The sequence below is a fragment of the Eublepharis macularius genome, chromosome 14 (assembly GCF_028583425.1).
Source record: "Eublepharis macularius isolate TG4126 chromosome 14, MPM_Emac_v1.0, whole genome shotgun sequence".
Classification (NCBI taxonomy): domain Eukaryota; kingdom Metazoa; phylum Chordata; class Lepidosauria; order Squamata; family Eublepharidae; genus Eublepharis; species Eublepharis macularius.
Genome location: NC_072803.1, coordinates 44,035,485 through 44,047,998, shown reverse-complemented (window position 1 = coordinate 44,047,998; position 12,514 = coordinate 44,035,485). Strand labels below are relative to the sequence as shown.

Sequence of the window (12,514 nt, the reverse complement as noted above, 5' to 3'; positions counted from 1 at the left end):
CCCGATCCTGCTCAGGACTATGGGAGAGTTTCTGTCTCCCCCTCGGTGCCATTTTTCAAGAGCCCAAACCTTCTGGGCATTCGAGCTTTTGGAAAAACAGCAAGGGATTGGGGGAGAGACAGGAACTGCCTCTCCCATGCTGCCTCTCCCAGGAACTGCCTCTCCTGTGGCATTTTTTAAGCACCAGAAATCCAGTGGTAAAATGGCTGCAGTATACCTGGTTTGTCCCTGGGGATGCTGTATCATCTAGTAGTACCTTGAGATGTCTTGGGGCCTAGCACCTGCTGTCACTCTCCTGACCTTCATTTGGAAATGTGATTAGTTCTCCAGAGCATATGGATTGCATTGGTAAGTACGCTATCTGTGGTCCACACAATATGCACTGTGCCAGTGCATCCTAACAGCAGGGGATACAGTCTTCTTATCAGGTGGAATTGGAGAAGGATGCAGTAAGCCTACAAAGAGAGGCTTGCTTGCCCAGAACTGCTAAGTTGACATTTGGCTGCGTAGAAATCTGTGGTGGATCTTCCTGTGGATCTTTGCTGTGCTGATAACTGATGAGCGTGGAAAGCTGAAGATTCTCCATTTCCATCGCTCCTGCAGTGCATGATAGACTCCTTAAACCAGCCACAGCATATTGTGTTCATTTGAGGTTCCTTTAGAGTAGAAGCAAATCAAGATGGAGTGCATCCAGAGCCAATTCTCACAACAAAATTGACATCCCAAGTGGCACAGTGAAGCCATTGTATGACGGACTCCATGCCGAACTCCAAAGAAATCAGACCCATTCACATTTTCAGGTTGCTTGTGTGGGCTAACCAAAGAGGAAGGAGTGGATTTCTAACCATTTCTTTGTGAAGCTGGTAAATAAAATACCTCAGAGTATTTCACAGGCATTACTCATTGCAGCAGCCCCATAAGGTAGGCCCTGCATTGCAGATGGGAGGGCTGAGGCTGATAGAGAGAAGCTTGCTAAGTCCACCATGAGAGCTTGTGGCAGAAGGAAGATTTTAAACTGAGGACCTCCATCCATGATCATTCCTGTTGCCCCAAGCAGAGCTGACCGCAGGGAGTTGCCATTTGCAGGGCTGAGCTGCAAGATTCTGTGGACTTTGTAGAGGTGTGGGCAAGCTGTATCCTGGCAGAGTCTAACTCTCCCATTCTCGCCTCCCTCTTTCAGAACCATATACCTGCGGAGCCTGCGGGATTCAATTCCAGTTCTACAACAATCTCCTGGAACACATGCAATCCCACGCCGGTAAGCCTGTTAAATTGCATCTTTAAAGCCACAAAAACAAGTTCAGATTCAGTAGAGCTTTCCGACCCGGCGAATGTTCCCTTCTGTTGGGAGTGCTTGTGGAACAGTTCCTAGAACACGCGGGAAACTTCCTGGGATTTAAAATCTGTATGGATTTTTTTTCTGGAAAGTTCTTGTGGTAAGATATGAGTGCCTTCCTCATGGATTTGTTTCCCCCTGGGAAATCAAATCTGTGTTTCTGTCTTGGGCAGCAGCCAGAAATGCTGTATCTAGACATGTTTGTTTCTTTGAGTGGGGATCACAAATGGAAGGAAGACTATGGAGAAGAGTCCTGTTGTATTGGATCCTAAGGTCCATCAAACCCAGCCTTCCATTTCCCACACAGCGGCCTGCCAGATGCCCCCAGGTGGAGGTGCACAAGCAGGGCCTGAAGGCAGTGTCCATCCCCAGTTTGTTATCTTTGTCTAAGTAAGGGAGAAAAGGTTACTTTTCACTAGTGGACTGGCTAAATATGGCCTATAAAGAGAACAACAGGCAGAGCCGAGACCACATGTGAGCTATATGAGAATTAAAACTGGAAATAATGAATAAGGTCACTGGGCTCCTTTTCCTATTCTTTCCCTGCTTCTTTTCTCTCTCCTTGTTTGGCATTTACATACAGAGTTGATAAGGGCTGGCATTTGTGTGGGGGTCAGAGAGCGTGGATAGGGAAATTACCTTTGGAATTGGATCATTCTGAAAAACAAAGGCAACTTTAGTGGATGTGAGATGGCATTATGGAGGAAGTGGCTCCCTTCTGTACAATGCAGGCTTCGGGTGTACATTTGGTCTCATATTAGAATGCAGTGTGCCCTTTGCCTCTGAAGTTTGCGAGTGAGTGAGTTATGCATGGCTCTTATAATCAAGGATGCCGGAGGTGGTAACCTTGAGGATGAGGGCGAAGCCCAGCTAGCTCTTTGGTCTTTTCCTGGGGGCTGCTGGGTAATTAAGATAGAAACAAGCAGAGATCTGTGTGAGAGGCACAAGGAATTAGAATCCAAATGAGAGACCTGGAGACAGCCACTTACATGGCCAAGACGTTTGCCCTGTGGATTATCCACTACAGTATAATTATGCAGTATAGGATATGACTGCCATTGAGAGTACTTTGTTCTGATCTGATGATACTGCTGCAGTGTTGTTTTGGCAGTTTACCACTAATGTACACAAAGGACTGGCTAGGCAGAAGTTGGTTTAATGGATTTGGAGCCAAATAGAGAAATTGAAAAATTGTGCTTGGTCCAGCTCCTGTAAAGTTTTAATAACCCAGATTTACAGCCTGGATGGTGATAGAAGATGAAACTCAAACACATTAATCTTATTAATTGTTCAGTGCTTGCCAAGTAGTGGTGTTTCACTGGAAAAGGAACTATAATCTCGTGCGAGTCCAGGAGTGGGTTGGTCCTTCAATTTACAAGGGAAGTTCGCTGGAGGCCACTGGCAGCTAGCAGCCTGCCAAGCCTTAGCTAAACAATCACAAATAACAGCATCTGTTTGTGCAGGAAATGTAATGTCTGAAGGGGGAACTTCTACTGCAGCACACTGGGCCATTTTAACATCCTAGTCCATTCATGTATGAGTCCTCTCTTCAGATATTAAATCGCTTGCACAAGTGGACCCCGTTATTTGTAAACATTTAGCAGTGTGTTGTCTGAGCTAATGCTTAGAAGAGATGATGACGTTTCTACTGTTGGGGATGTAAATGCTATTCCAGTGCACCATAGAACAGAGGCAGACTCTGTTGGGCAAGTGGCTAGTAGAATTGAATGAGTCGTTGCTACATGTTTTAGGGATTTTTTAAAGTCAAAAGTGAATCATAGATTCTCTTGTGCCCCACAGCTGACAATGAGAATAGCCTCGCCTCCAACCACCCAAGGTCACCTCCGGCAGTGGTGGAAGAAAAATGGAAACCACACCTCCAAAGAAACAGTACTAACAACAGTATGTACCTGTAAGCGTTTGTGTAATAAAGTGATTCAAAGTGGGGAACGGCAGCAGGTAGCCCAGGGACCTTCTGCACACAAAGCATGAGCTCTGCCATTATGCCTCAACCCTCCCTAAGAATGGCCCCTTTCCTGGAAAAGTTTAAGGGACCAGCTCAGTGTGTAGTCAATATTATGCCAGAACTGGTCCATACGTAGAGAGTCAAGGGCACCTGCTTGGGTTCTTGCTCTGTGGTCAGTTACTAGTATAAAGGGAATTCAGGCTGTTTTTAAATCGCCCTGCTGCCAAGTCTCACTTCTTGTAGCTAAAGGTTTGTTGTGTCCCCCCACCCCTTTTCCTACAGCATCAGCCAGCAGCTCACTAACAAACAGTGCAATCCCTGAAAAGGAGAGACAGAACATCGCAGAGAGGCTGCTGCGGGTGATGTGTGCTGACCTGGGGACATTGAGTGTGGTGAGCGGCAAGGAATTCATCAAGCTGGCTCAAACCCTTGTGGACAGCGGCGCCCGCTATGGTGCATTCTCAGTCACAGAGATCCTTGGCAACTTCAACACACTGGCTCTGAAGCATTTGCCTCGGATGTACAACCAGGTGAAAGTGAAGGTCACTTGTGCCCTAGGCAGCAATGCTTGTCTGGGCATAGGTGTCACATGTCACTCGCAGAGCGTTGGCCCTGACTCTTGCTACATCCTGACTGCTTACCAGGCAGAAGGCAATAGCATCAAAAGTTATGTATTGGGGATTAAGGGGGTGGATATTAGAGATAACGGGGACTTGGTCCACCATTGGGTGCAGAACGTGCTGTCTGAGTTTGTGATGTCTGAAATCAGAACAGTGTATGTCACGGACTGCAAGGTGAGTTCCTCAGCTTTCTCCAAGGCAGGTATGTGCCTGCGTTGCTCGGCATGTGCCTTGAACTCAGTTGTGCAGAGTGTGCTGAACAAACGGACTCTTCAGGCTCGCAACATGCATGAAGTCATTGAGCTGCTGAACGTCTGTGAGGACTTGGCAGGTTCGGCAGGGATCTCTAAGGAGACTTTTGGCTCTCTTGAGGAGACATCACCCCCACCCTGCTGGAATTCTGTGACAGACTCTCTCCTGCTCGTCCACGAGCGCTACGAGCAGATCTGCGAGTTCTATAGCAGAGCCAAGAAAATGAATCTCATCCAGAACCTCAACAAGCACTTGCTCAGCAACCTGGCTGCCATTTTGGCTCCGGTGAAACAAGCCGTCATTGAACTAAGCAATGAGAGCCGGCCCACCTTACAGCTGGTGTTGCCCACCTATGTGAAATTGGAGAAGCTTTTCACTTCCAAAGCCAATGATGCGGGCATCGTCAGTAAACTGTGCCACCTCTTCCTGGAAGCGTTGAAGGAAAACTTCAAAGTTCACTCTGCACACAAGGTTGCCATGATTTTGGATCCACAGCAGAAGTTGCGTCCGGTCCCACCGTATCAACATGAGGAGATCATTGGCAAAGTCTGTGAGTTGATCAATGAAGTAAAAGAGTCGTGGGCAGAGGAGCTGGAGTTTGAGCCTTCCACCAAAAAACCACGGACCTCAAGCGAAAGCTCACCAACTCAGGAAGATGACCGGTCGGGCAAAAATGAAGTCTATGACTATCTGCAGGAGCCCCTCTTCCAAGCCACCCCCGATCTCTTTCAGTACTGGTCCTGCGTTACTCAGAAGCATACAAAACTGGCCAAGTTGGCCTTTTGGCTCCTAGCAGTACCCGCTGTTGGTGCCAGAAGCAATTGTGTAAATATGTGTGAGCAGGCCCTCTTGATCAAGAGGAGACGTCTGCTCAGTCCGGAAGATATGAACAAACTAATGTTCTTGAAGTCTAACATGCTTTAAAACTCAGTGGGAGGGTGGGAGAGGGAGGGAGATGGGGGGAAAGTTACCCCCCGCCACAACCCTCTACACATGCAAAACACTGTTCCAAACAAAGAATCCAATTTAAGTTCTAAACACTGTGGACCTCATTTCTGATTGCCCTGGGAAACAAAATTGCTTTTTATATATATTTAATGTGTGTATAAAAAGCTATGTTGGAAAGGAACGCTGGGTGTGTGCCAGAGCCACACTTCTACTAAGAACACACTCCTTCCTTGAGAGTGAGTGTGTGCATGTGTGAACTTGATAAACATACTTACACTGGGGAGGGGGGGCAGACCAATTGGATGCTTACACTCTGACGTCTTCAGGCAGCTGAGTTCTAGTGACTTGAATTGTTGGTTTTTCTCTTTCTCCTTCCCTGCTTTTCTGTTACACACCCGACCCCTCCAGCCATCTCATGGGCCCTCCTGCCAGGGAGAATCACACCTGCTTTCCCAGATCCACACTGGACTTTGCTTCTAAGATAACTGTATACCATGAAGGCGTCTTGGCCTTCTGAACATAACATAACAAGTTCACAAGGGCAGCTGTGTTTCCGAAACACCAATTATCTCTAGTAATCAGGAAGGGAGACTTGAAGGATTTTTTTTAATTATTATTATTAAGAGTTTGAGTTTTTTAAAAAAAGAATACTATCTATTCTGTCTCCACTCTTGTTTTCTGAGTTTGATATCTAGTAATTTTACCTTTTGAAAAGATTTTAAGTTAGACCTGAGAGAATTTATTATGGCAAAGAATGTCTGTAACAAATTTGTTTTTTTCTATAGGTGTTTCTATTTTTTTATACACACAACATGACCTCCTCCCCTCCCTGGTAAAATTCCAGGATCCACCAGCTCCTTGCCCTGGTGTATCACAAAAGGTCTCTGTGCGGATTCTAGCATTGGGGGAGGGGGCGAGTGCATTGGTACAGGATTCTTGCGTGTGCTCCATGGTGAAATACCGTCAGCAGTTGACCTACACCTGTGTTTGTCAAACCCCCTTCCTTCTCTGACCTCTCCAGAATTACTGTGAGATTAAGAACTTTTGCGCATCTATGCCACGAGCCTTCCCTGTAGGATACCCATATTCAAAGCAATAGTTGACCTCTGTGCAGTGTATTGTCCTTTATGGAAGAGCTGGTTTTACTCATCACGGGCAGACAGTAAGATAAACCTGTAGATCTGCTTGCTTCCGCCAGCTGTCTGTCACTGAATGTGTCCATTTCCTTCCTGCTGCGTAGGTGTGTAGATAGGCCAGTGGTGAAATCCTGATTTAGGCAGCTCCTGAGCCAGTTGTGATTGCCATAAAACCTTACAGAGGATGTTTTGCCAATCAAAGTGGTCGTCATCCAGACACCTGTTCCTGCAGGCCTGGGCTGGGCCAGAAAGAGTGCCCACGAGGGAAGGTCTCACCTCCCAATATGAAGCCGCTCCATGTCAAAGTGCTGGTTCTTTTCCAGAATAGTTGGGAGCCTGGTCCAGGGTGAGTGCCTGCTTCTCCTTCATCTCCACACCCTTGTCATATATATTTACCACTTCAACTGTAAAAGCTGCCAAGTTTTAACTTGCTTTATGGGAGGGGACGGGGTGTGGAGGGGGCTTGCAACTTCCATGCTGCATGTCCTCGAGACAGGATATCCAGTAAGACAGTGACTTCCCAACGTGGTGCTCGTGGGCATCATGGTGCCTGCCGACACCATTCCTGGTGCCTGCCGAGTGCTTTTAGAAAGTGGGGCAGTGCTTGGTAGGGTTTTTGACCAGCAGGGCTTCTAAATTACTTTTAGGCCCATTTCACACCGCCTTTGTAAACCGTTTTGGCTGCTGCTTGCTAGTGGATTTTTGGTGCCATTTTAGACACAACTGGTTTGGCTGTTGGTTAACAGATTTTTTTTAACCTTTTCAAAGCTGCTTGTGTCCTATTTGCAAAATGGGGTTGAGCTGGTTTTTTGGAAAAAACTCTTCTGTAGTGTTCTGTGAGCTTGTCACTGCAGTACAGTTTGAAATGTCAGTGGTGCTTTCACCAGCACTATCGTTTTTATTTTTCTGCCCATTTCCAACGTTGTTTTTTTTAATGAATAATGATTAGAGCTGTGGTACTATAGTGTTGTAATGATAGGTGTAGCAGGTTCTGTTAATTCCCAGTTTTAATTTTTTTTTTAAAAAAAGTAAGTCTCTCACCCCTTTCCTTGTGGAGATAAGCCTTTTCCCTTATATCTCTGCAAGGGAAGGGGCTAGAGACTTAATTTTTTTTTTTTAATGAAAGCTAGGTATTCAGAGATCATGCTATACCTATTATTACAATACTATGGAGATATTTTTGTGCCTTTTTATGTCAAAGCCCTAGTGGCCCAGGGGAGGGAGGGGGGGGGAATAGCTCCTGGCACCAGAAAAAGCAGCACTGTTTAAAAGGGCCCCAGCAAGTCACATACAGTTCATAAGTGGATGGAGATGCTGTTTGAAGCCTCTGGTCCCCACATTGCTTTACATGAAATAGGGAAAGCAACAGATAACAACTGAGAGCAGGACCACAAGTGACGCCTGACACAGGTTGGACACTTGCCAGCTTCCCTCAAGTTTTTATGGGAAATGTAGGTAGCTTGGCGGAATGTTGAACAAGTGACAGTTGAAAAGTCCATTGGACAGCAGTCAGAGAGCGAAGCTGCGAGACCAGGATGCCTACATTTCCCATCAAAACTTGAGGGAAGCTGACAAGTGTCCAACCTGTGTCAGGCGTCACTTGTGGTCCCGCTCTGAGTTAAAATGGAAATGAGCGTTATATATAACTTTATTCGACATTTTGTGGTTGTCTCTGCCTCCTGTGGCAGCCATTGTGTGATTATGCAGACCACTCGGTGTCAGAACTTCAAAGGTGCCCGCAGGCTCAAAAAGGATGAAGACCCTGCAGTAAGCAACGGGAAGTGTCAGTTCAGCTCACTAGGACGTGTAGATGTTGCAGGCGTGGATTGGGAGAGAGTATTAGGGTGAAAGGAGATGATGTACATGAGTCAAGCCTGCTGTCAGCTGGCACATGCCCCTTTGGTGTCAGAGCAACATTCTTCCCATAGGAACATTGACTAGCCTCAGGCTGGATTGTCACAGTCCTGTAGCTGTTCTCCTCCATATGAGGCACAGTGCCACAAGGGCTACCTACATCCATACTCCCTAACACTTGCTTCAGGGTTGGTGGGCTTTTCCTTTTCTCCTTAACTTTTTTTTAAAAAAATGCTAATTTCATTTTAAAAGGCTCTGTTTGGCACTTGCCTGTTTTTCAACAACAGTACAAGTCTGCTCTTGCAGCAAGATGAGTCCATCTTCATCCTAGCTTGAATTTCGGTGGACTAGGTTCCTACCTTCTTGATGATGTAGCAAGAGAGTAGAAAACACTAGTGGCTTGGGCCACCTTGTCTGATATCTGGTCCAACTCTTCTAGTGGTTGTCTCCCCCCATTAGCAGCTGATCTGTTCTTTTAGAAAACAGGCTGATTTCAGGCAATGGTAAGCAGCCTTCAACCTCCCAGGCACTTTGTTGAGGAGGGCTGTTAAATCACCCCTCCCTAGCACAACCATGGTGCCTGCCAATAGGTTGAAAAGGGATTTGTTTCTCAAAGTATACCTTTCATTGTTTGCCCTACCAGCAAAGATCTGTTTGAAATCCTATGAAAGCCTCCCAGACTTGCTGAGCAAAAATAGAAGTGGTGCCATCCCTCGTGTAAGCAGTTACTCTCCCATTTAAGACACAATTATCACAGGCAGGGCTTCCTTTGGACAGAGGTAGAGAGATTTTTTTCCTAGGACGGCTCTGGAAAGTATCCCTGACCTGATTAAGGTGGCCTTCCTGTAAAATGTGTTCATGTTACCACCAGACTCTACACAGAGAGTCCTAGGTGGCTTCAGAATGGCAGGGGCCAACAGCTTATCTTAACATCAACTGCTGTGACGTAATTACAGGGTGAGTAGGGCAGGCTGTTCTACCAGTGTACAGACATACCAATCCATTTCAGTGCAAGCTGCTTCAATATGCCACCTATTTCTATAGCAAACCAGGGAGAACACAGGCAAGTTCTAATAGCTGCTTCTATCCCAGGCGCTGCAGGCTTCAGCAATGGGCAGTTAAATTCAATGGCCTCTGGAGATTTAAAGCTTTGTTGAGGGTCTTGGTATAAGTATAGTTAGAAACTGTAACAAAGCAGGAAAGGTCTTTGTACCAAACAACTTCTAACAAGCCAAAGCATGCCAGAGGCATTTCCTACTGTTGTCAATGCTGGACTCTATTCTGGATTTTAAAGGTCTTAGGGGCGGAATAGGAACAAGTAAGACCCTGGGGAGCTGCTGCCAGTCAACATAGACAATACTGATGTGGCTAAACCAATGGTCTGGCACACTGTAAGACAGCTGCATGTGTTCATGTGTGTTTATGTTGGGCTAGCCATGAAAGGGATGTGGACAGAGAGTACTGGGCAAAGAGGTAGTTTGCTTTTACTTCCAAGGCCTTAAGTGAGCAGCAGCCAGATGCTCAGGAAAACCAAATCTTGACTTACACTCTTACAGAACTGTTTATATGACAGGACAGCCTACTTTGCAACGTAACAGTTCTTGCCTATAAGCCCCATGTTAGACTGTCATCCTCCACAGTCCAAAGGAAAAAAAACATTTCTAGTGAAGCAGACCACCCACAGTAACCCTGGAGCAGCAGGTACAAATAAGGAAGGCTTGGTAGGCAGGAGTGGCAAAATCTGCGTTACAATTACTCAGTTACTTTTTAAGTTTTGCACAGTATGAATAAAATCATACACTCCTTCAGAGGATGCAGGTACAGGCCACCATAGGTAGCCTTGCAAAGAAATGAATTGCCTTTCCTCTTATGGCACCAACCTCTCCATGGTCATGTCCACATCAGTGTGTCAGTGCAGCTTGGTGCTAATGTGAAGTGGGGGTTTTGTCCATTGTTTTCGTCCATTCCAACCAGCTCGGTGCATTCACGTACCAGGCACTGGTTAGCTTTTCCTGTGATCTTTCTTAAACCTGGCTTACTATGTTTTTTTAAAGATTTCAGGAAGACACGGGATGGGCAAGTGTGGATCTGTCCTAGCCCTGCACACGTTGGCACGGCAGTGGCCATCATCCCTCCCCCCCCCCATGCCACAGGAAAGCTTTGGGGGCGGGGCTTAGTTGGTAATTGACATATCACTACAGTATTCAACAGCAGTATGTTAATTACCAGTTAAGAAAAAGGTGCAGGAAATCATACTACGGAGAAGCTCAGTTGCCACCGAACTTGATCAGCAACTGCTACAATAAAACCATGGAGAATCCTCATTCTGTGGAAGACCCTAAAGTATTGTGTACTTACATAGTAAAAACATTTATGCTTCCTGCTTGTATCTTAATTGGCAGCCAGCTGGGTCTAATTCTGCCCCCCATTATAGTGGGGGGGGGGGGAGTTAGGAAGGTGCCAACTGACTGCTAATATCTCTTCTCCTATGCTCAGTTCATACACATCACATAAAGCCATGTGATAACGCTGAGCCATAGCTATAGGATCTGTTGGGCTACGATCTGAAGCCCTGGCATAATGCTGGTTAGGATACCGACTGGATCACTGTAAGCAAAGAAGCAAAGGCAATGGGAACCGGCATCTTACCAGGCGAACTAGGATTTGAATGAGCGTCTGTGAGCCAAAGCCGGGCTTCAGACCATCAAAAGCTAAAATAAACCATTTTCATATTATATCTGAACTGAATCCTATTATGGGTGGTAGGAATTCAGCTAGGAGGAAGGGGAGGAAGTGTCTTTTTAAAAAATACCAATGACCTTTCTTCCCCTGCCGCCTTTCCCCACAGTGAAGTATGTACATTTCCTGTGTTGTAGATCAGTGTTCCAGGCAATACTAGAGATGCACCACCCTGCATCTTTCTACCTGAGAGTTACAGAAAACTAACATCTTTAAAAGAGGGGGGCGGGGGGAAAGATTACAGAAAAAAGTTTAAAAATATAAAAAAATATTTTTAGGCCAGAGTTTTCTACAGGTATTAATGAATATTTTTCTTAATCCTTATAAGTTTTACTGTGTTTAATATTTCTTAATACCGGTAGCATTAATTTATACTTTTGTAGCAACACACTATTTTTATAAAGATCGCCACCACTGGCTTGTCTTCATGATTGGGGCGGGGAGGGTGTGGGGAATTGGGCAAGGGCAGCCGACCCTCCTGTCAAACCATGTACTGTATTTAAAAAAAAAGGTTATCTACTGTCACGCTTGCTGTGTGTTAAATAAAGAAAGATTCTTGTTCAAAGTCTCCTGTATTGTTGGTGCTCAAAAATTGTCTCCCAAGCGCGTTATTTTCGCAAACGCAGTAGCTGACCTTTCTCTCCACAAAGAAACACTTGAAACTGTTAACCATTTCTCAGCTTTTGCTGGGGGGAGTAGGCAGATACAAGATTTAAATATAAAATTAATGGATTCCCTGCTGTTTTGACATTGGTTGGTTTCAGAGTGGGAAGCTATTAATAAGTAACACAAGCCACTTTAACAATAATTGCTATTTGTAATCAACCTGAACCGAGGTACTCTTTATCCAAGGATGAATGAAGCCGTCGCTTCCTGACAGTAGCACAGAAGAAACTCTAAAGCAGGGCTGTGTGTATAGTTCCTGTTGGGTAGCCATGTTAGTTTATGGCAGCAAAAAAACCCAACAACCCAAGTTCAGTGGCATCTTAAAAGACTAACAACATTTATTCCAGCCTGAGCTTTCATGAGACAGGGCTCACTTCTTCAGATACGATATGGGTATACGGCCACAGTAATGCAGAATGCCTCAAGTGCAGAGTTTGGCTTCCAAAACAGCTTGCATTTAAATCAAGTTGCTGGGCCTTATAAATGTGTGTTGAATCAGCAGCTTTAAAACTGGGAGGGGGGATGTCTTTGGCTTTCCCACAGTATACTTTGAGTGAGGGGTCCTAGCTCAATTTAAGCAAAATAGGAGAAAAATCTACATTTTTTTTTATTCACTCAATTTGTATAAGCAAAAAAGTTTTCTTAGCACAAATGTTGTTACCAGAATGGACACAGCCCTGCTCTAAAGTTACCTTGGAGGTTCCTAAAGACAGGTTTTTTCCAAGTTAAATGCCCAGGTAGAAGACAGAACATAAGAGCCTGTACCTCTAAGAAGCTGTTTCTTGGGAGATTCATGTCAAGTGTTGTATTTATTATTTTACAATAAAACAGTCTTTGGAAAATGTAGCATGTCTCCTTTCCCCATTTTCATCTCCTGTGAGACCAGACTGAAGTCCCACCAAAGATGCCAAATGTTCCCCACAGAACCAAACAGCCAAAAATGACTTAAGATTTATTTATATAATAATTTTTTTTAAAAAAGACAGTTAATATCTGA

At 45.2% G+C, this 12,514-nt stretch overlaps 1 protein-coding gene across 4 annotated transcripts in view; it reads left to right on the top strand.

The window, feature by feature from the left end:
- ZNF618 (zinc finger protein 618) overlaps positions 1-5,760 on the top strand; it is a 127,210-nt gene extending 121,450 nt beyond the window's left edge. For all 4 annotated transcript variants that reach the window (XM_054997564.1, XM_054997565.1, XM_054997562.1 and 1 more), the window contains 3 exons: positions 1,181-1,258; positions 3,137-3,238; positions 3,585-5,760. In XM_054997564.1, the coding sequence (XP_054853539.1) occupies positions 1,181-1,258; positions 3,137-3,238; positions 3,585-5,098 (1,694 nt within the window). In that variant the 3' untranslated portion in view covers positions 5,099-5,760. The remainder of the gene's footprint in view (positions 1-1,180; positions 1,259-3,136; positions 3,239-3,584) is intronic.
- The last annotated feature ends 6,754 nt before the right edge of the window (positions 5,761-12,514 follow it).